The 21,848-nt window shown below is 45.6% G+C and overlaps 1 protein-coding gene across 2 annotated transcripts; it reads left to right on the plus strand.

The window, feature by feature from the left end:
- The first annotated feature begins 1,847 nt into the window (after nucleotides 1-1,847).
- On the plus strand, nucleotides 1,848-21,313 carry PRKAG1 (protein kinase AMP-activated non-catalytic subunit gamma 1). 2 transcript variants are annotated; one of them, XM_082206153.1, is made up of 12 exons: nucleotides 1,848-1,978; nucleotides 7,774-7,822; nucleotides 9,978-10,087; nucleotides 10,325-10,406; nucleotides 10,516-10,574; nucleotides 11,186-11,231; nucleotides 12,173-12,227; nucleotides 14,459-14,585; nucleotides 14,758-14,923; nucleotides 16,856-16,893; nucleotides 17,951-18,097; nucleotides 19,879-21,313. In XM_082206153.1, exons 1-12 carry the CDS (start codon nucleotides 1,970-1,972, stop codon nucleotides 19,981-19,983), a joined length of 993 nt encoding a protein of 330 aa, XP_082062279.1. In that variant the 5' UTR covers nucleotides 1,848-1,969; the 3' UTR covers nucleotides 19,984-21,313. The 2 variants fall into 2 exon arrangements, with proteins under 2 accessions (XP_082062279.1, XP_082062280.1); XM_082206154.1 differs by having other exon boundaries at nucleotides 9,981-10,087.
- Nucleotides 21,314-21,848: the final 535 nt, after the last annotated feature.

Below are 21,848 nucleotides of genomic sequence, written 5' to 3' on the forward strand. Positions count from 1 at the left end.
AAATTACTCCCAGGCAAGCAGGGTTAGGCTTTAGTCTATAATTAGCCGTGATTTCATATGGGTGTGGGATGATGTCACTTTTATTCCTTAGCATTTTTACAGGGGGAAAACCTATAATTTGCTTTGGAAGTTACATATGGTAAATCTGCTAACCTGTAGCACAACGCGAACCATGCCTGCTCAGAAGTAAGCGCTATTGAATTAAACTGAGTTTACTCCCAGATGAAACAGTGAAATCAGCTATGATAAAGTGGGCACAAGATATTGGTCATAACATTATGTTTGCTGACTGGGAACATGTAATGCCTTAAAGGAAAATATTATGAAAATGATTTATAGGTGGTACATGACTCCAGTCAAGCTTGCAAAAATTTACCACTTGTCTGATAATAAATGTTGGAAATGTAAAGAAACTGAAGGTACTTTTTTCACCTTTGGTGGACATGCCCAAAGATTAAGGCTTTCTGGGAAATGATATATAATGAAATGAAAAAGGTATTTAAATATACCTTCCTTAAGAAACCAGAGGCCTTTCTCTTGGGCATTGTCGGCCAATTGGTGCCAAAGAAAGACAGAACATTCTTTATGTATGCTACGACAGCAGCAAGAATACTCATCGCAAAGTATTGGAAGACACAGGATCTACCCACCTTGGAAGAATGGCAGATGAAGGTGATAGACTACATGGGACTGGCAGAAATGACTGGCAGAATCTGAGACCAGGGAAAGGAGACGGCGGAAGAAGATTGGAAGAAATTCAAGAACTATCTTAAGAAATATTGTAAAATTAATGAGTGCTAGAATGATGCGGTTTTAGAAATTAAATGGATTACAGCTGTAAAGATTAAGTTAAAAGAAAAGAAAGTTAATAATTATATAAAAGTAAGGGTGAGGATTTGCTGAACTGAATATTTGAAATTGGAATGCAGAAAGGGAAGGTACGAGGAGGTCGGGGAAGTAAGTTTTAAGAAAATAAGGATTTGAAATTATGCTTGTTTTTTCTTGTATGTGTGTTTGTTTGAATTGTTGTGTTTGTTTATATAATTTGTGAAAATTTAATAAATATCTCATAAAAAAAAAATAAACTGAGTTTACTCCCAGGCAAATTGGATTCGGATTGCAGCCCTAGAGTGGATGTTTTAATAAAGACTGGATGCTGTGCAACTGTAAGACATCCTTCTCTGAAACTGGTGCTCTTCGGGTGTTTTGGGCTACAAGGACCAAATTAGGGGATACAATTGGGCTAGAACAGGGAATGTCCAAGTGCTCACTGGCCCCAGGGAGCTGGTAGTCCAACAACATCTGGATGGCCACAGCCGCCTCCTGATCCCTTGGGTGGTTGACACAGTGAAAGTCACAACTCAGATGCTTAGGAAACTGAGGTGATTTTAACCCGTTTTAGATTAGATTTCACGGTTTTAATTAGATTAAAATCAGGAAGTGGGGGCTTCCGGGTTACTTTTGGCACCATTCCCCCCTGGAGGCAGCTGCCCACAGGAAATAGTGGAAACATCAAGGGAGAATTTAGAAGCCAGGAGTTTATTCTTTTTCTAACTTGGGTCTTATTTTGTGTGGTGAGGACAACTGATGTTGCTGTTAATTATTACCTTCAGAGAAGCCGCAAGCCTGTGTGGCCCAGCAGTTAACTGCTAGCATTGCAGGGGGTTGGACTAGATGACCGTGAGGATCCCCTTAGACTTCTGCGCCTCGAGTAAGATTTGTACCCAGGTTTGGTGGGTGGAGCCATAGAGGTAGGAGGCGGGCGGGCGGGCGCGGAAACCGCCTTATTTTTACGGCCGGACGTGGAGCGGCGCCCTTTTCTTTTCGTTCCTTCCGCTTCCGTTCACGTGACGCCGCGTTCTGGCGGAAGTGAGGGCAGTGATGCGTCAAGGCGGACGCTCAGGTTTATGCTTGGGCGGTAACTGGAGCGGGAGCTGCCGCCCCTTCTCTGGGGGCAGCGGCGGGGATCATGGAGGCGGTAAGTGGCAGCGGGGCTCGGGAGTTTCCGTCTCGTGCTCGCTCGGCTCCTCGGAGGGAGGTTTCCTGCTGCGCCTCCCTTTCCCCACCCTCAAGAGAGAGCTCTGGGGGCCGCCCGGCAGGGACTTCATTGGGTGGGGGGTCTTTTAAGCGAGGCTACAGAATCATGGCTGAGTTGGAAGGGACTTCGAGGGTCGTCTGGTGCAACCCCTTTTGCCCAGCGCGGAACTCGAACCCAGGACCCGGATATTTAAGAGTTTCGCGCTCTACCGACTGAGCTATCAAATCAGGGCTAGATGGTGTGTGTGGTGTCAATACCTGTGGCTGTATGTCTCCGTCTGCTTTATTTCGTAAAATTTATGCGCTGCTTGATTGTGAAAAAACCAAATCAAGCCTCAAAGCAGTTCACAAAAAGATAAAACAGTGAAATCGAGAAAGGTTCGTGACCCTCCTAAAACAAGCAGAAGTTAAAAGACTAGAACAGATTACAATCACTTCAATTTCCTAAGCATCTGGGTCGGCTTGTCTAAACAGGAGAGGTTTCAGCAGGTGCTGGGTCTTTCCAGAGTACAGTGGTGGCGCCTGCTTGAGCTCTCAATAGGCTGGGAGTTCCGTAGCTGCCATATTACGAAATGGTCCGGTTCTTACAAGTGCAGAATGGGTATTACGTGGCACCTGTAGTAGTACCATATAGGCTGATCAAAATGGTCGAGTGAGCACATGTATATATTATATATGTGTATATGTGTGTGTATAGATTGTGTGTAATTGCTGCTTTTGTGTAGCACTTTTAGAGTGTGCAGAAAGCTCCATGTGACTTATCTTAGTAACCTGCACCTGCGTGATGACACTAAAGATAAGTTGGCTGCTATCCCGAAATTGTAAATGGTTGGGCTGAGGTGGAGTGACAGTAACTTGTTCTTGGTTGTCAGTGCAAATGTTACTGCAGCCTGCTTGTAACTATTCATGCTTAAGACAGATCTAAGGTAAAGGTAAAGGTACCCCTGCCCGAACGGGCCAGTCTTGACAGACTCTGGGGTTTGTGCGCCCATCTCACTCTATTGGCCGGGGGCCAGCGCTGTCCGGAGACACTTCCGGGTCACGTGGCCAGCGTGACAAAGCTGCATCTGGCGAGCCAGCGCAGCACACGGAACGCCGTTTACCTTCCCGCTGGTAAGCGGTACCTATTTATCTACTTGCACCCGGGGGTGCTTTCGAACTGCTAGGTTGGCAGGCGCTGGGACCGAGCAGCGGGAGCGCACCCCGCCGTGGGGATTCGAACCGCCGACCTTTCGATCGGCAAGCCCTAGGCGCTGAGGCTTTAACCCACAGCGCCACCCGCGTCCCTAAGACAGATCTATAGGGGTGTAAAAGAATGTCTGGGATATTGGGGGCACATAAAGACGCTAGCAGCTATTTCTGTGACTGATTTGAAAAGCTTTAAGATGCAATTAACTCCTCAAGTACATTTGCTGATCTGGATCTCTGTTGCATATCTTCTCCTTAAGGATACCTTGGACCACAATGAAAAACCCCACTTATTTTAACTGGGTATAGGATTGCAAGTTAACTTAGCCACCTCCTTCCCTCTTTGGGAATGAAAAGGAGGCAGAGCCAGAGCTGATTCCCATCCACTGTGACCGCAAAGAAGCCATTTGCCTTGGCAGCAACTGCTGTCAGTAAAAGTAACTTCTCTGCGAATACAGCCTTAACCTCTGAGAACTGTGTGCACTGATGGGATGCACAGCAGCAGTGTCTTCTGATTCCTCCTGGAGGGAACGTGGGGCAGGCAAAGGTCACAGTCCTTTGCACAGTTAGATTAACTCCATGAGATTTACTTCTGCGTAAACATGAGTATGTGGTGCGATGTGGCCTAGCATGTTGCAGCATCATGAAATATCTGCTCTGCCTCTGTACTTATCCTCCTTTCAAGGTAATGTGTGTTCTATTCATTGCGATGCTTCAGTGCAACAAGCATAATGCAATATGCCATTAACATTCTTTTGTAAAAATAGTTATGAGGCATTATTATGCCAGAAGAATCTTTTTTAATCCACCTCAATTTTTCTTTTTAATATTTCTTTTCATTAAATAAAAAACATGGAATTCTGTATCATGTAAGAACTAAGGAATTGGAGAAAGAAAATACAATTTAGTTAAAAGTAAAAATTAAATATAAAAAGGAGAGTGGTTCAAGTTTGGGTTGCATTCAGAATCCCAGGAAGAAGAATACTTATTGGTATTGGAGCATAATAACATGCCCCTTTTTGTTTTGCTTTGTAAGTATCAGTCTGTTGTCCTTGGAGGTCTTGTGATATTCTCACTTGAAGCGTTACTAATAAATCTTTAAGTCGCGGTGTATCTCACTGGAAGCATTTGATCTAACCTGATAATTTGCCAAAGCTTTGCGCCCCTGGAAGGAATTTGAAATGTTGCCTCTGCCCTGTTCAGCTGGCTTAATTTTTTTCAAAAATCCTGGCTGCCGGGTGCCTCTTTCCTGTGTTGTGGAGGCTGTGGGAGAAACAATGGCATGGTAGAAATTGTTATTGGTGTGCTCAGGCGTGGCCAGGAATAGGAAGCTATAAAGCCTGTTCAGCTTGTTTTCTGTACCAACTGGTGAAATTGTGGGCAGAAGCCTTTACTGTAACAGCAAATGTTCAAGTTCTCTGAAAAGTCTACAGTTTTCAGAGTCCATGAGGAGGGCAGTTTATCCAGCTGCCTTTAAATCCAATTATCTATGCTCATGAGAGCCCGTCTCCTCTCTGATTCCGTTGCTGTTTGCTACATGTGAGCAGAGGCTTCTTGCCACTGAGCCCGTGACCTTCCCTAGTCTAATCCCAATTCTTATTTATATCCCCCAATGGTGCCTCCTGCATGACGCACAAACTGGTGTGGAACTACAGCAGGAGTGACAGCCCACCAGTTCTGGACACTGGCAAGCAAAGAGAGCTAGCACACATGGGTGATGATGCCTCAATAGGTTTGCAGGCTATGTATATACGGGGAAGTGCTGGGTTGCAGCAGAACAGTTTTCTTTTAAATGCAGATATTTATCTGTATTGCTTACGCTATGTGAGATTGTCTGCCTGTAGTGTTTGAAGCCAGAGTGTGTGTTGAAGCTAAATGCTGGGTTTATGTACAGATAGACACTCATACAGAGACTGTAGTTAAAGAATCCCTGCACATATGTGCCTGAGTTGGGAGTATGTGCAAGTATATGGAGGCTTCTGTAGTGCAAATTATATTTTTAAATGAGACATGAAACAACAACAAAAAAGTAATAATCCTTTTTAAAATTATAAAGGTGATGGCAACTGACATTCAAGGAATTATAGTTACAAGGAGCATGAACTTGGTGGTAGTAGTAGTAATAATAAAAATAAAAATAATAATGTCCTGCCTGGGTTGCCCAGCCACTTTGATCAGCTTCCAACTAAATATAATAATATAAAAACACAGTGAAACATTCAAATATTAAAAACTTCACTACAGTGGTACCTCGGGTTCCATACGCTTCAGGTTCTATATGCTTCAGGTTACAGACTCTCCTAACCCAGAAATAGTACCTCGGGTTAAGAACTTTGCTTCAGGATGAGAACAGAAATCGTGCTTCACAAGTGTACACATCCTTTACATATCCTTTACTTTCCCTCCCTTCCTATTTGGTCTATTCCTTTTGAACAGGTTATATCCCTCAATTCCTACATTCCAGTCTCATCGCACCAGGTTTCAGTAATGTCTACCAGGTCGTATTTGCCATCCTGTATTAAAAACTCAATTAATCTTACTTGTTTCCCATACTCTGTGCATTTGTGTAGAGACAGACAATTGAAACCATAAGCCGTTCCTCCAGCTACTTCCTTCCTGTAGTATCTTGCCCTTCAGTAGGTTTCTGGAGCAGCTTCAATTACCGTATTTTTTGCTCTATAAGACTCACTTTTTCCCTCCTCAAAAGTAAGGGGAAATGTGTGTGCGTCTTATGGAGCGAATGCAGGCTGCGCAGCTATTCCAGAAGCCAGAACAGCAAGAGGGATTTCTGCTTTCACTGCGCAGCGATCCCTCTTGCTGTTCTGGCTTCTGAGATTCAGAATATTTTTTTCTTGTTTTCCTCCTCCAAAAACTAGGTGCGTCTTATGGTCTGGTGCGTCTTATAGAGTGAAAAATACGGTATGCAGAATGGAAAGACAAACTTACCCTGTGGAAACCTTCTCTTTCTTAGAAATATTTCCCCCCACATCCTTACATGAGAGGCTATGTGCAGATGTTTTCACATGCCATGATGATGATGATTTATTGAATTTATATACTGCCCTATGCCTGGAGGTCTCTTGATTAACGTTTAATCGGGTGCCAGAGGCCATGTAGAATTGTTCTGGAGTTCCCATGTCTGTACTGAAGGCTACAGGCTGATCACCCACATCCTGCAGAATGTATGTTAATAAAACTGTCATGAAGCTTGAATGCTGCTGTGAAAGTCACGCTTCTTGAGAACTTTTGTGTGTTCAACAATCTGGATTTTCTTTGATTTACTTGCAGTCCTTAAGACTGAGAACATGGAAGAATTTTGCACACTTCACATTTCTGAAATAATTTTGTTCAGCGCAAATTCATCTCAGAACACCTCCTTGTCACCTGCAGCAAGATGTTTGCTGGTTTTGGTTTCAACCAGTGCAATCTGCTTAGGAAGCCTGCTTTTCTGGTTATCTTCGGCTTACATTTTCTCCTGTAAACACCGTTTTGTGTGTGAGGTAGAAAGACGTCTTTCTGTAGGCAGACTCCTGGTTGGACTGCAGCAAGAATCTTGGCCCGGAGTTCAGCTTTAAATTGTACTGTACAGGTTTTGTTGCTCAGGTGAGGCTTGGCCACACTTCCCTTTGCCGTGGAGACCTTTCCTATTTTAACATGACCAGGGTCTCCGGGCAGGTTTTGAATGGTGGCAGCTTCCTTCCCAGCTTGGAAGTCGACAGCTGGGGTTTGTCATGCCCTGGAAACTATGCTGACCGTTGTGGGAACATAATGAGGTTTTCGTGGGAGAGGGGACAGGAGTCACCAAGGGCACAGTTCCACCCTTCCAGCTGCTGGGAAGGAGCCTGCAAGAAGTGCAATTGTCAGCATTTCCCCATGCTGTGCTCACATTCCCTGACTTGAAGGAGGTGGGTCTTCTGAACTGGAAGTCTTAATTGGACAGCAAAGGGACTGCCAGCAGTCTTGTTCGGGGTCAGCTATGGGATGCATAGTTGCATCCTGGACATAAAAAATGAGAATGTCCTCCCCCTTCACGCACCCAAGCGCTCTCTGAGGGATGTCTTCCTGATGTGCCACCACGTGCTTTGTGCACTTTTGTGTGTGCATGGGCTGTATCTGTGTGGACACAAGTTTTCTTCCTTGCATCATCCTAATCATACTGTGAAGTAACTAGGCTGAGTAATTGCGACAAGGTGAGCTTCATGGCTGAAGAGGAATATGAACCCATTCAAATCCCGGTAGCCTGGATGCCCAAGACCCTTGTTTCTTTCCTTTCTGAACTGTTCATACAATAGTTGCAGTCAAGCGTCTCTCTTGCATGCGTCTGTCTTTGTGTGTGTGAGTCAGTCAACCAACCAACCAACCAACCAACCAATCAATCAATCAATCTTCCCTTAGCTCAGATTTGAGGAAGCTGTGGCTCTCCAGGTGACATTCAGCTACACCTCCTATAATCCCTGACCATTGTCCATGTTGGCAGCTGCAGGATGCTGGAGGAGTTGTAGCTAATCACCCCTGATCTCCTATTTCTCTGTGTTTTATTCTTTGCAGGCCACTGTTCCTGAGAGTGGACTGGAGAAAAGCCTGCCCTCGTCAGAAGGTGAGTGTCACACCTTGGGAGGATGCTCTGGGGTGCTGAGCAGAGGATGGTCTATGCGTGTGATGACATTATGAAGATATGGTGCTTGAAATGTGCCTTTGGAGAGCACTGTTCACCTTTCAGTCAGCAAGACCCTTCTGGATGATAGGAGGCTCACAGGCCCTATTAGATCGCTAAAGTTTTCCTAAGGGATTCTAACTCCCACCAATATGGCTCCACCAATATTTGCTTGGCTTACAAACCAGCCTCCATTTTTCCTTGCCATCACCATCCACAAGTCTTCTGGCATCCTTAAAGGTCTTGGGGGGGAAGTCGGGGATTTCCCTCATTCATGTTTGGGTGGGTGGGGCGGGGAGAAAATAAGAAACAGCAGGAAAAGACTTCACTCCCAAGTCTTAGGTGCTCCTTTGTGCCTTCAGGGATAGCTCAGTTGGTACGAGAGCATGAGACTCTTAATCTCAGGTTTGTCAGTAAGGCAAAAGATTCCTGCATTGCAGGGGGTTGGACTTGATTATCTTTGTGTGCCCTCCAACTCTATGATTGTAAGGCCTGGAGAAGTGGAGTTGTATCTCACTTGCACAGAGGCTTGACTACGAAAAGGAATGAAGGGAAAGACTCACTGCAATTTTTTTCTTCCCAAACCACCGTGCACATGAGTCCCAGGCCCAGTGAAAGGGTGGATAAGGCTGTTGGGCATTCCTTTGGCTTGGGATCACTTGTCGCTGGTATGATAGTGGTCTGTGGACACTTGCCCTTGGCCATAGGCTGACTCATTGTCATGTGTTTTCGCACTCTGAGACTTACTGAAGTTTGACATTTTTTATATATGCCTTCCTACGCAGGTGGTGCTGTGGGTTAAAGCACAGAGCCTAGGACTTGCCGATCAGAAGGTTGGCGGTTCGAATCCCCGCGACGGGGTGAGCTCCCGTTGCTTGGTCCCAGCTCCTGCCAACCTAGCAGTTCAAAAGCACGTCAAAGTGCAAGTAGATAAATAGGTACCACTCCAGCGGGAAGGTAAACGGTGTTTCTGTGCGCTGCTCTGGTTTGCCAGAAGCGGCTTAGTCATGCTGGCCACATGACCCGGAAGCTGTACGCCGGCTCCCTCAGCCAATAAAGTGAGATGAGTGCCGCAACCCCAGAGTTGGTCACGACTGGACCTAATGGTCAGGGGTCCCTTTACCTTTACACCCCTCAAGCTTACTCCTCAATCCTCAGAGTGGGTCACTCTAGACCAGGCAGGGGGAACCTGTGGCCCTGGGACTCCAGCTCTCATCAGCCTTTGCTAGCATAGCTAATGGTCAGCAGTGATGGGAGCTGTGGTCCAGCCCTTCTGCTCTAGGCCATTGAGCCTGGCATTGCCACTTCACCAAATGTCCAGGGTTTCTTCATCACCGTCTTTCTCTCCAGAACAAGCCAAAATATCATTTTCCCACCCAAAGTGGCTGTCTGAGCAATTCAGAGCAGAAGTAAAGGATGCAATTGCTGCCTTTCCAGGAATGGCCACTACCCCTTTTTAGGCTCATAGCTTCTCGTCTCTTTAAGACGCTTTCCTTCCCAGGGTAGGCCTTGAGCCTCCTGCTTAGTGGTAGTGTGGCCTCAGCATCCTGAGAATCTCTAGCTCCAGTTTTTGAAAGCAAATGATATTGAATGGCTGTGGAGATAAGCTGGGAAACTCAGGAGAAAGGCCTGAACCAGGACGGGGTGGTTGGAAGAAGTCATGGGTGCTCTGACTAATTCCTTGGTGGGTAGAAACAGCAGAATGGAAGGTGTAAAAGGCTATACAAAGAAAAGCAGATTTGCTTGATTTCCATGGGTGTTTTAATGCATGGCGGATTTAGTCCTGAGAATAATATCATTACTGTTCTATTGTAAGCTCCTGGAGGCAGGGCTCGCTCTTCTTCCCCACAACCAGCTTATATTATTCTGTAAAGCAATGAGGATATACAAAAAAATAAATAAGAATTAGACATAAAAGAGCTTGAAGTTCCCCATTCTAACCCTTGGATGAATGGGAACTCCTGCTCTGCAGACTTCCACTGCTTCACCATAGAAAACTCCAAATCTCATGCTCCTTCTTTGCCTTGTGTTCCCTTTTGAGAGGCGAAGAGCCTTTTGGCAGTCTGCACTCATAGGCCCCTTGTGCTTGTTTCCGCAGCAGATGAGGATTCCGGCAGCGGCATCTACACATGTTTCATGAAATCGCATCGCTGCTACGACCTCATTCCAACGAGCTCCAAGCTTGTGGTCTTCGACACTTCTCTGCAGGTGGGTAGCACCATGTTCTTCCAGAGGGCAGAGGAGGAGGCGCCTCTAGCAAGCTTCCAAGATTCCTGGCTGAAGCCTCATTCCTTCCTAACAGTTGGCCACAAAGTGGGGACACCCACAGACAAGAGCAGGGTTTCTGCGTAAGTGGGACAGAGTCTTTGAGCTGGCTTCCAATAACGGAATCAAGTGGTTGAATTGGCCCTGCTGTGTGACTGTACTTTTTTGTTTGACCTTCAGGTCAAGAAAGCCTTCTTTGCGCTGGTGACTAATGGTGTGAGAGCCGCCCCCCTCTGGGACAGCAAAACACAAAGCTTTGTAGGTAAGTGTATCTCCTCTGAAGCACACAAGGCAGATATCTTTTGCGTTCTTGCCCACCCCCAGTTGACTGCTTAAGCTGAACTCTTCCCTCCCTTTTCTCTGCCGTATAGGAATGCTCACAATCACGGATTTCATCAACATCCTTCATCGCTATTACAAATCAGCCATGGTAAGTACATTTTGGGCAATATCATCCCCTTCTATGTTAAAAAAAGCCAGTATATACTGAGATGATTTTGTCTGGAAAGTGGTCTTTAATACAGAATTGTCAGCTACCATTGACTACTTTGAGTTTCCCAAGAACAAGTTTCTAGCCCCTAGGACTTCTGAAAGTTTTCCTCTGCAATGAGTGAGTGGAAACATACAGATTAGAGAGGGTGAGTTTTGGAGATGGACTTTAGTTTTGGTCTCAGGGGTGTTTTTCTTTTCTGTTCAATAATTTCTATGCTCCAGTCAGTTCCAGGATGGTTAGCAGTACAAAACAGAGCGTAACAAATCTAAAAATAATACATTCAGTAAAAAGAAAAGAAAAAAGACACAGCAGCAATAAGCTCTTCACTCATTGTGGACACTGATGTTACTCTCTGGAGTCCAGAGCTCTAGTCAGCTGGGTCCTGCCTCTGATACTGGTGGGGGAACGACTTCTTCCATAGCTGGGATCTTAAATTCCACCCCGAGTTCCCAAAGCAAGCTGGAGCTCCCAACACTTCCAGAGGTGGCCCAAAGGCCAGAGGTGGCTTCCGTTGCACTGAGGATCTGCTCTGTTTCTGGTGTCTGCAGGTGCAGATCTATGAGCTGGAGGAGCACAAGATCGAAACATGGCGAGGTGAGGAGGAGGAGGAGGGTGAGGATGTGGGGCAAATACAATACGGAGCACTTCTGGAGGGGAAGAATTAGAACCAGAAGAATGTGTGTCGAGTGTATCCAGCCATGGTGGAGAAGGAGTTGCTATGCATTTGGCAAAGCGCTTTTCTTCCTCCATGGTTTCCAATTCATGCCCTCCTTCCCCTGGCCAGCAGGAGGAGCTGTAGGTTTCTCTTGCTCCCCATGCATAGAACATAGCTGTCAAGTGTCCCTTATTTGAAGGGACAGTCCCTTATTCCAGCGCCATGTCCTGCTGCTGTCCCTTATTGATGGATGTACCTTAAATGTCCCTTAAATGATGTCCCTTAAATTTCAACGGAAGCAGCTCCTCTCCCTCCCTCCCTGTCGGCCAGGGAGGAGGGAGGCTCCAACTGTGTTGCTTGACTGTGTTGCTCACCCAATAAGAAGTCTAAGAACGACTGGGGGGGGTGGAGCTTGCATGCCTTGTGTGTGGCTAGTTAATGCAAGCTGAGGGGTTTTTTGAATGCTGGACGCCATTTTGTTGCACGTGCTGCTGCAAACTTTGCAGTGCAAAGCCAGGCCGGGGAGCCATCTTAAGTTGAGGCTGCATAGGCCTTGTGGTGCATGTGATTCAGATTCTATTCAGTTGAACATCTGGTCACAAAGTTGGTTGGACAGTGTTCTCAAAGCTACCAGCATGAGTTTGACCAGACTGCAGGAGGACAGGAAGACTGGAGTGCCTGGAACAGGTGAGGCTGCAGGTCCCTTATTTTGGCTGCTGGTCCCTTATTTTCAAATCTGTAAGTTGACAGCTATGGCATAGAATCATAGAAATGTAGAGTTGGACGGGACCCTGAGGATAACGCAGTATCTGTGTTTCCTCTGCTACCTCCCAACACTTTGGTTCCATTGCATAACTGAGACTTTCTCTCCCACATGCAGAAGTCTACCTGCAGGACTCCTTCAAGCCCCTGGTCTGCATTTCACCTAGTGCCAGGTAAGAAGCTCTGCCAATATGTGGTTGGGGGCTAAACTGTGTCTGCATTTTTTAAAAAAAAGTATTGCCAAGTTCTTGCTTTCTACCATCGCCCCATCTAGCAGCCTCCTCATTTTGCCCTGCCAAAGCCGCCACCGGTCAGTGGATTCCTCAGTCATCTCTTGCCCCTGGACTGTAGTGATTTTGCCTCCTGTGCCTTAGTGGTCCTCTGCACAAACACATTCTGATCTCCTCTCTTCCCCAGTACCTCCTGAGTTGCTCAGGCCACAAGTCCTGTGATGAAAGCACCCACAGAAAAGCAGGTGACTGGTGCCAAGCTAAATGCATAAAGAGAGGGCTTTGTCTTGTATCTAGCAAAGCTCTCCTATTGGTGGAAGGACATCCCCTTGTGCAATGCAACTTCCCCTTCCCCTCTTCTCCCCACATAATTTGTGTGTGTGCGCATGGGGTTGTAGAAGGAGCAGAAATTCCACTGGTTAGGGGGAAGCCCTTGTGCAAACCAGGCAACCTCAATGGATACAACCCCATACACTATGAGCCATGTGGGTACTATATGCATCCACATGCAATATTGGCACCCTGAGAACCTCAGCTTCTCTTTTATGAACCAAGTTTCTAGCTCGCTTGGTTATGAGGAGAAATTTAGAAACAAGGGGACCATTTTTAGGGAAGGCTAGACAATAGTGGGATTCTACATAGTTCTTCCCTAGAAAGCTTTCTGCCCTGCACCTTAAGTCTACAAAATTATTTACAAGCTGAAAAGAATGGTCCCTTAAGAGACAAGGATAAATTACAGAATACACAGATACTTCATTTAAATGCTTTTGAGTGGATATCACCAATCTACAGTCTTTATTAGAGTTCCTCTCACAATAGTCCTGTTAAAAGGAGGTGACTATTACTGCTGCGTTACAGATGAGTAACTGAGGCTGAAAGATGGTGAACTTGCTTTATGGCATAGATGGGCAGCTAGCGGCCCGCAGGCTACCTCTGAGCAATTTTTATTTGAACCCTGGTGGCCCCACCAAATTTCAGTTGAGGTGTGGTAAACTATTTACTCACAGCGATACGTACAAGAGAGAAGGAGGGGCTGCACTTCAGTGTAACACCTCTCTCTTTGATTTTTCTCTGTAATGTCACAGCTGTGCTTGATCCCATGCGTTGCTGCATGAAAGAAAGCCCTTTCTGCAGGGGTGGGGAACCTTGAGTACTCCCGGTGTTGTTGGACTACAACTCCCATAATTCCTGAGGGGAGTTGGGCATCCAGAGCCACAGTTTCCACATCCCTGCTGTAGTTCCGCCAAGTTCCTTTAGAAACCTGGCAACCTGTATGGATTTTCTGTGTGTGACAAAATACACTTTTGCCCTCCTCCCTCCCTGGCCGCTGTCTGGAAACTAGAGCAGCCCCAGAGAATAGAGAATTAGGCTATTCCTGTTCTAGGCCCCCCATAAGGTCTATGAGATAATGATATTAACTCATTATTATGTTCCTGGGACTCCTTGGATTCCCATCCTGTCATCTTTCCCAGTCAAGAGGAAGGAATTGTGAGATGGGTTCCCCCCAATATGCAACCGATTTTTAAAAAAATGTTTTTTATTAAAGATTTCTTAGTTTACAAAAGTATGTGCATTGTCTCTTTTCCAAGTTGTGTTTTCTACAGATGTTTCATTTGTTGTGAGACATTAGTGTTACATACAGTAGATGCAACTGATTTTCATCATCTGTTTGTGAGTGACTTTCCCACAAAATGTTGCCCAAAATGGATTACAACATATCAAATGAACAGTTGTGAGTACAGTAATTGTCATTCCACTGTGGTTCACCACAATTCACTTACATGCCTCAGATGGTGGTGCTATTCTTTAAGTATTAGTATTTATTATGTCTGTTAGTCACTTATATACAAAAGTCTCAAAGTCACTTAGCAAGATAAATAGTAGCTACACCTCTCACTTGTGGCAGCCTTCCTTCCCAGCTCTCACTGGTGTCTTCCTTCTCCCTCTGTCTTCTCCTTGGGATAGGTTGGACCATCAATTAAATAGAGCAAAACCCAGAAGTCATTGCCTGTCCTCCAAGAACCCCAGATGCACCTCCTCTTTCTCTTTCTCTTTCTCTTTCTCTTTCTCTCCCTCTCCCTGAGCTTTTGACACATCCCTTGTGGAGCCAGGCTCCTGAGTGCCCTTGTTGCTTCTCACCTGTGATATGCTTCCCCCAAACTTGTGACTTCCAGCCTGTATGATGCAGTCACCTCCTTGATCCGGAACAAGATCCACCGCCTGCCTGTCATCGACCCTGACTCTGGGAACACGCTGTACATCCTGACCCACAAGCGCATCCTCAAGTTCCTCAAGCTGTTTGTGAGTGACCCCTGGCGCAGGCCAGCTCGAATATTTACGGCTGGCGTTGCTGCATTCCTCACCCGTCCCTCTGCCCTGGAGCTGTTTGGCATAGCTGTGAGGTGCCATCTTGTTCCTTTTTGTCCACAGAGTTCCAGGTTGCTATAAGAAACTGTATCTTCTTATCCTGCAGATTGCAGAGTTTCCCAAGCCAGAATTCATGTCCAAAAGCATCGAGGAGCTGAAGATTGGCACCTACGAAAATATTGCCATGGTCCATACCAACACCCCTGTTTATGTGGCTCTGGGCATCTTTGTACAACAGCGGGTTTCTGCATTGCCTGTGGTGGATGAGTCAGGTAAGGTGCATCTCTGCAGTGAGTGGCGCTCAGCCATTGTAGACAGTTAAGGTTCAAGCATTTCGTGTCTATCAGTGGGTTATATTTTAAATCAGTCTCTTGGAAAGAGCAGTGTGAACATGAAGCTGCATTATGTTAAAAATAAGAACTGGATAAGTTAAAGCCTTTTCACTTGAACAACTTTCCCAACGATATACAGTGGTGCCCCGCAAGACGAATGCCTCGCAAGATGGAAAACTCACTAGACGAAAGAGTTTTCCGTTTTGGAGGTGCTTCGCAAAACGAATTTCCTATGGGCTTGCTTCGCAAGACGACAATGTCTTGCGAGTTCCTGCTGGTTTTTTTTCCTTCCCCCCCTTTTTCTAAGCCGCTAAGCCGCTTATCAGCTGATCCGATCAGCAGATAAGCCGCTAATAGCGCTAATAGCACTAATCCGCTAATCCGTCAATGGGCTTGCTTCGCAAGACGAAAAAACCGCTAGACGAAGAGAATCACAGAACAGATTCTTTTCGTCTTGCGAGGCACCACTGTAATTACAAAGTGATCTAAAATACCTTGGAAAGATTCCCCAGTCAAATGTCTGGGTAGATACAGCCATGTTGGTCTACCGTAGACAAAACAAAATTTAAAAAATCCTTCCAGTAGCACCTTAGAGACCAACTAAGTTTGTTATTGGTATGAGCTTTTGTGTGCATGCACACTTTTTCAGATACCTGGGTAGATAGATAACACAAGATCTAAAGAATCCATCTAAATACAATCATTAAAAGTTGATACTTGAAGTTAAAAGTGAATTGAACTGCTGGTCACAGTGGAATACACCTTGGCTAAAGAAAACCATGGTTCTAAATATGGTAATCCTACCGAAAGTTATATTCATACTATTGAATTTACCAATAAGAGTTCTTCTTGAAATTCTTGATAACTAGCAAAAGAGCTTTAAGGATTTTATTTGGCAAATGAAAACAGTAGCCATAAAAACTCAGAGGAATAAAAATGGAGAGATAGCCGTTCCACCTATTACAATATATTATGAAGAGGCTATAATTGCTCACCTGAGAATGTGGTTCTATCCCGACAAGTTATTGGTCTTAGAACAGATTAATATTTTAGCAAGTTTAAAGAATATCTTATGGTGTGGTACACAATTTAATAAAGAAAGGATTAGCTCAAACCCATGTATATCAGCTATGCGGAATAACTGGTGTACATTATAAGCAGAGGGAAGATACATTTTATAATAATTAAATACCTTTTTATAATACAATTATAATTTATTTTTTATATTATAATTATAATTATAATTATTGTAATGTTATAGTACTATAGTATAATTATTATTATAATTAAATACCTTTTATAATAATTAAATAAAGGAAGAAAATTTGCTTGGAAACCTGTATTTTTGGAAATTATATGGATTTATGGAGCTTAGGAAATTATTTTAGGAAGATTCTGTACTGGTGTTTTATAAAACTATATGTGTGGTTTCTCTTGGCTGTTTATTTAGTTTGGTTTATTTTTTAAAAATGATTATAGAATGCTTTACGTGCTCATTTTTCTTTGTTTGTTGAAAGGTCAGGGTTTGCACCCATGAAATAATAACTGTTCACGTTCAGGATCTGGCTGCTATGTGTGGGGTCAGAAAAGAATTTCTTCCTCTGCCAAGTTCTAATTGGCTAGTGACCTAAGAGTGTTTTCCCCCTGTGTGGGTTGCTATTCTTCTCGGAACCACCTCCAGCCATTGATCCTATAAGCAGCGTTTTCTAACACACCTGCTTTTTGCTTGTAATGCATTGCACTCCAAATTGTGGTGGGTAGTGCAGCCAATACAGTCATTGCAGCAGAGATATGAACAACATACGATATCAGGGGAGGGAAGCGAGTAAAATATTGAGATCACCTCTCAAAACTCCTGTCTCTGTCTTTCAGGCCGGGTTGTAGACATTTACTCCAAGTTTGATGTCATTGTAAGTATCTCCCCAGTCTTTGATGAATGCAGCTGGGATAGCTCAGTCAGTAGAGCATGAGACTCTTAATCTCAGGGTCGTGGGTTTGAGCCCTGCGGTGGGCAAAAAGATTCTTGCATTGCAGAGGGTTGGACTAGATGACCCGTGGGTCCCTTTCAACTCTGCAATTCTATGTTTCTATGCATGGGAGTACATTTTGCTTTGCTTGCAGGCCCTTTCTCTCCCCAAATATTTTTCACGGGGCTCCATTTGGGTGTTAGGCATACCTGCAAAACTGGTGTGGTTTTAAGCTCTGGATGTTAAAGGGGCCAGGAAGCCTCCGTTTCCCACAGCAGAGAAAGTGCTGGTGATGTGGGCTAGTAGCCAATAGGATTTGGTTGGTGGCGCTTTCCTCAGAGTAATGTTTCCTTGGCTCATGCTGGCTTAGACCACATTAACATCACACATTTAAGTTACTATGGGATCACCTTAAGCAGTTATAGCTTCTCCCAAAGAATTCTGGGAGCTATAATTCATTAAGGGTGCTGGGAGTTGCTAGGAGACAAACTGCAGCTCCCAGAATTATTTGGGGGAAGCTATGACCAGTTAAAGTGGCATTGCAGTACTTTAAATGTAGGGTGTGAATGTGGTCTTTGTGACCTTGGAGTCCCACCTCTTCATTACCCCTTTCCTCCATGGAACATGACTCGGCTCACTCCCGTAAATCGCCTGTGGAAATTTACTTTTGTTGACATTCTGCAATGCAGCTGCTGGCTGCTGAAACAACAGGGTCTAACTTGTGTTGGCATCACAGAGCACTGATGAAAGAATGATCCTGTATCGTTGCAAGGAATGTGCCTCTGGTCTTTCTGTCTTATCTTCTGTAAATGCACTGCAAGCAGCCCTAGCATGGAAGCACACCATGCAGATTCAAATTTCACAGAGTGGGGAGAAACATTCTCCCACATTCTTGCAGCCCAGGGTGCACATGGACGTGGGGAGAACAGACTTTGGGAGTCGCATGAAGGTCAAGTATGCCGCCAGATCTCCTCACCTTGTCTGTCTTCTCTGTGACTAGAACCTGGCAGCAGAGAAAACGTACAACAACCTGGATGTGACGGTGACCAAGGCATTGCAGCATCGCTCACAGTACTTTGAGGGTGTGCTGAAGTGTTACAAGCATGAGACTCTGGAGACAATAATCAACCGGTTGGTGGAGGCCGAGGTAATCCCTATCTGGAGTTGGTAACTCCCTATCTGGAGTTAAAGCGCTCAGCAAAGTTGAACTTAATAGAGGCAACTCCCCATTTTACAGTGGGATTAGGTTCCGAGGCACCGTGTGTTTAAGTGAAATCACGTATATTGGGAACACGGTTGAAAAAACCTGCAAACACTACAGTTGCTGCCTCCAAGCCTCCTTGCTCAGACTCCAACTCTCCACAGGCCTCAAAGGGCTCCTGGGATTGCACACTTGCAAAGGCTCATGGGCGCTGTTTTCTGCCATTTTCACACTCTTTTTGGGCTGATTTTGCCCCTTTTCATATAGCTTCCGAGTTTACAGTGATACGCGTTTGCACGTGCATTGAATGTGCATAAATGGGGAGTTGCCTGTATTGAATCCCGATGGGAGGAGCACACTTTACCCTGAATATGATCACACCGAGACAGTCTTGAGTTTAGGAAAATAAGAAAGCAACATTTATTACAGGGAATATATGTTGGATAGGAAAGATACTGTTCTTTCTAGCTGCGGTGGAGATTCCTTGAGCCATGCTTGCTCTTACATCTTCACAGGAGAGACACAAAAGGTGTCTCCTCTCCCAAGTTGAGGACAACGGAGGAGGTGGGAATTGAGTATCAAGTCTAGCACCTGATGGAAGGTCAGCACAGGTTAGGTCAGCAAGGACAACAGTCTAGGAAACTTGGAGGTTCCTCTCTCTGCCACCTCGTTCCCATACAGACACATCAGCCTCCGGTGCAAGCTGAGTTGTGGCACAACACTTCCAACAAGCCCTTCCTCTCCAACTGCTCCTTGGCCACTCTGTTTCAATAAGGCAGCTGTGGGGAACTTCTGGGCCTCCATATGTTGTTGGACTACAACTCCCACCATCCCTGGCTGTGAGCCCAGTTTTCTAGGGCTGATGGGAGTTGTAGGGACTAAAGATCCCCCACTCCTACAGTCGGGGAACTTCAATGGTAATACAGGGTAACTCAGGGTACCCATAAGTACCAGATTTTGTCTGGGTTGATTTCCCCACCTCCTGGAAAAGGTAATGATGAAATTGAAATAGTTATTTTGGTTTCTTTGTGGAAGTAGTTAAATGAAGGTGCTTCTACAACAGCTGAAATTTGGTGCGCACATAATCTGACAACTGAATACGAGGAAAAGTTGGCCAGTGGGGCTTTTTTGTGGAAGAGCCTTGCCTGAAACCTGGGATGTGAGGATGACTTCAGAACAGCATTTGTCAGCTAGTGAAGTCCACACTTTATACAACCTTATTCAGACTTGACAAGGAACCAACGGTGCCCATGACTTGCTGCTTAACCACAAAGCTGCTATGTAAAAGGTTGCTTATCACTGAAGGATGGGATTCTCATTTCCATGGAGAAACTTGGAAGGCTTTGAATAGCATGAGGGAATATTTGCAAGGGAAGAGGACGAGTACCAAAACACCAAATTTCTTTTTCATATAGACTTGGGGACAAATAGATACAAATTTTGTACTTATGTATTAATTTACCACATTCACACCTCACTTTTTCCTGCAAGGAGCTCAGGTCAGTATACAGTGTCTCCCCTCTGTATTTTGCCCCCACAACAGCCCTGTGAGGGAGGTTAGACGACTGGCCCAGTGTCACTTGGTGAAGTTCATGGCTGCATGAGGATTTGGACCCGGCTCCCAGTCCCAATGCTCTCTAAACCAACCTGGCTCTCTAAATCACTACCACCCCTAAATCTTGGCTGTGTCAAGCAAGTCCTCACAGGCCTTTTCTGCTAACCCACAGGTTCATCGGCTGGTTGTGGTGGATGAAAGCAATGTGGTGAAGGGGATCGTGTCCCTCTCGGATATTCTGCAGGCCCTGGTCCTGCCTGGCGGTCAGAAGCCCTGACTGCAGGAGGGCTGAGCCCCCCACCGTGAACCTGAAGCGTGGAGCAGCTGTCCCTTCTGCATCGCCCTTCTGGCCAACCAGCTGAAGCCCAGAGCAGGCTATGCGGCCAGCCCAGTCATCAACCAACCCTCTGTGGGTACTTCCCATGGTCTTTCCCACCTCACCAGGCTGTGTGTCTCCTCCTTCCCCGTTTTGGTTGCAAAGGAGCCCCCTGGCTTGCTTGTTCCCTTGAGCTAAGTGTATCGAGGGGGCCCCTCCGGCTGCAGGCTCAGGTGGGCTGTACTTGCCACGCTTGGAGGGGAAGAAAAGGGAAACAGGCTTCCTGGGACGACTGCAAAGGAGATACATGGGGAAGGGGCCATCTCAAAAGCCCAAACACACACTCAGGAGGTGGACCTCTGCAGGTGCCTGGTGGGCAGCATAAGCCATGGCAACTCTTGAGGGGGCGAACTGTGTGTTTGCATAACCCCTGTATCTCTGCATGCCATACGGGCACAGAAGGGAATTGTAGGTGGGAAGTCTCCATCCTAGTGCCACTTTGTCACTTCCACCAAGCAATACTCTTTCCCTCCTAGTCTTTGCACAGGTTGAGGGGGTAGTTTCTGTTTCAGAGTTGCCATCCCCTGCTCTGTCCTTCCCAGCAGCAGAACCAAGCCCCATTCCGTAAGTTCCTGAATGGCGCAAACGAGATCTTCGCAGGAGCTGAAAACCACTTCCCAGGTCCTTGTGATGAGCCTGCGGTGGCCGTTGGCTGTCCAGAGTGCCTGAATTCCTGCTGATCTGTTTTGGGACAGCCTCAGTAGCTCCTGCTCACCTTGGTCTTGAATATATTGCCTATCAGTCCTGCCTGTCAACTTAGCAATGATAGGACTCTGTATCTGTGCTCTGGCAGAGAGAAATGTGGTTGTCCATAGGCATATTCATTCAAGCTCTCCTTTTGAGGCAGAAACATGAGTGCTTTTGAGAATCGGCACGTAATTCTTCCTTACCAAACCAGAGGCAGTTGCCTTGTCCCTCCACTGCACAAGAGTATTTTTCTTGCCATAAAACTCACCTCTTTGTACATTCCTACAACTGCTCCCCATGTAAATTGTACAACATGTATTTTTGTAAAGCCACGGTTCTGACGCTCCGTCCACACTTCCTGTTTTCTTTGGCTGGGAGGGGGGCAGCGCTCGTTCTCCGTGCTCTGCCTCAACTTGGAACTTTTAAAAATGATTTCAGGTCCATGCGGGGGATCCTTCCGGGGCCCTTCCCTTTGTGTGATGTCAACTACTATTTGTTTTATTGAGATTCTGTACTTATTAAAAAATTGAGGTATCCTATTTCAGTTTGTGTTGTCTTAAGAGCAAATGAACCATCGCAAACAACAAATATTTTCCCACAAGGGATGAAAACTCTTTCCTGATTCCGGTGACTCCAGTTCTAGGGTTGAGTTAAGCGGGAAACACCCAGGGCTAGACCAAGGCAGTATGTTGCCTGAGGTGACCCTCTTCCCAAATACCCAAGGTCAGTTAGGTTACTTTGGCACTGGAGACAGAAAATCCCACAAGCGCCTCTCTGTATGCAGTTAAGAATAAATAACCATTTGTGGCCCTTTCAGCTGCCTCACTCTAAAAATATCAACCTACCTTCCTTCTCCCACACAAAGCAGCAGAGGCAATGGGGGTTTGTGGATAGTTTTGAGATCCAGCAGCCTGACCTATATTCTCTCTTCCCCCATCCCAGCCTCTTTTTGCCATGCCCAGGACATTTTATTAATTTGCTTCTCTAAAATGTATATTGCTATGCAAAGTGCATTGTAGTTGATGGGGTCCTCGTAGGGGAAGTGGTCGTTGTAGCTTTCCAGAGCTGGTAACCCATGT

This window comes from Podarcis vaucheri (assembly GCF_965113315.1).
Source record: "Podarcis vaucheri genome assembly, chromosome: 2".
Taxonomy (NCBI): domain Eukaryota; kingdom Metazoa; phylum Chordata; class Lepidosauria; order Squamata; family Lacertidae; genus Podarcis; species Podarcis vaucheri.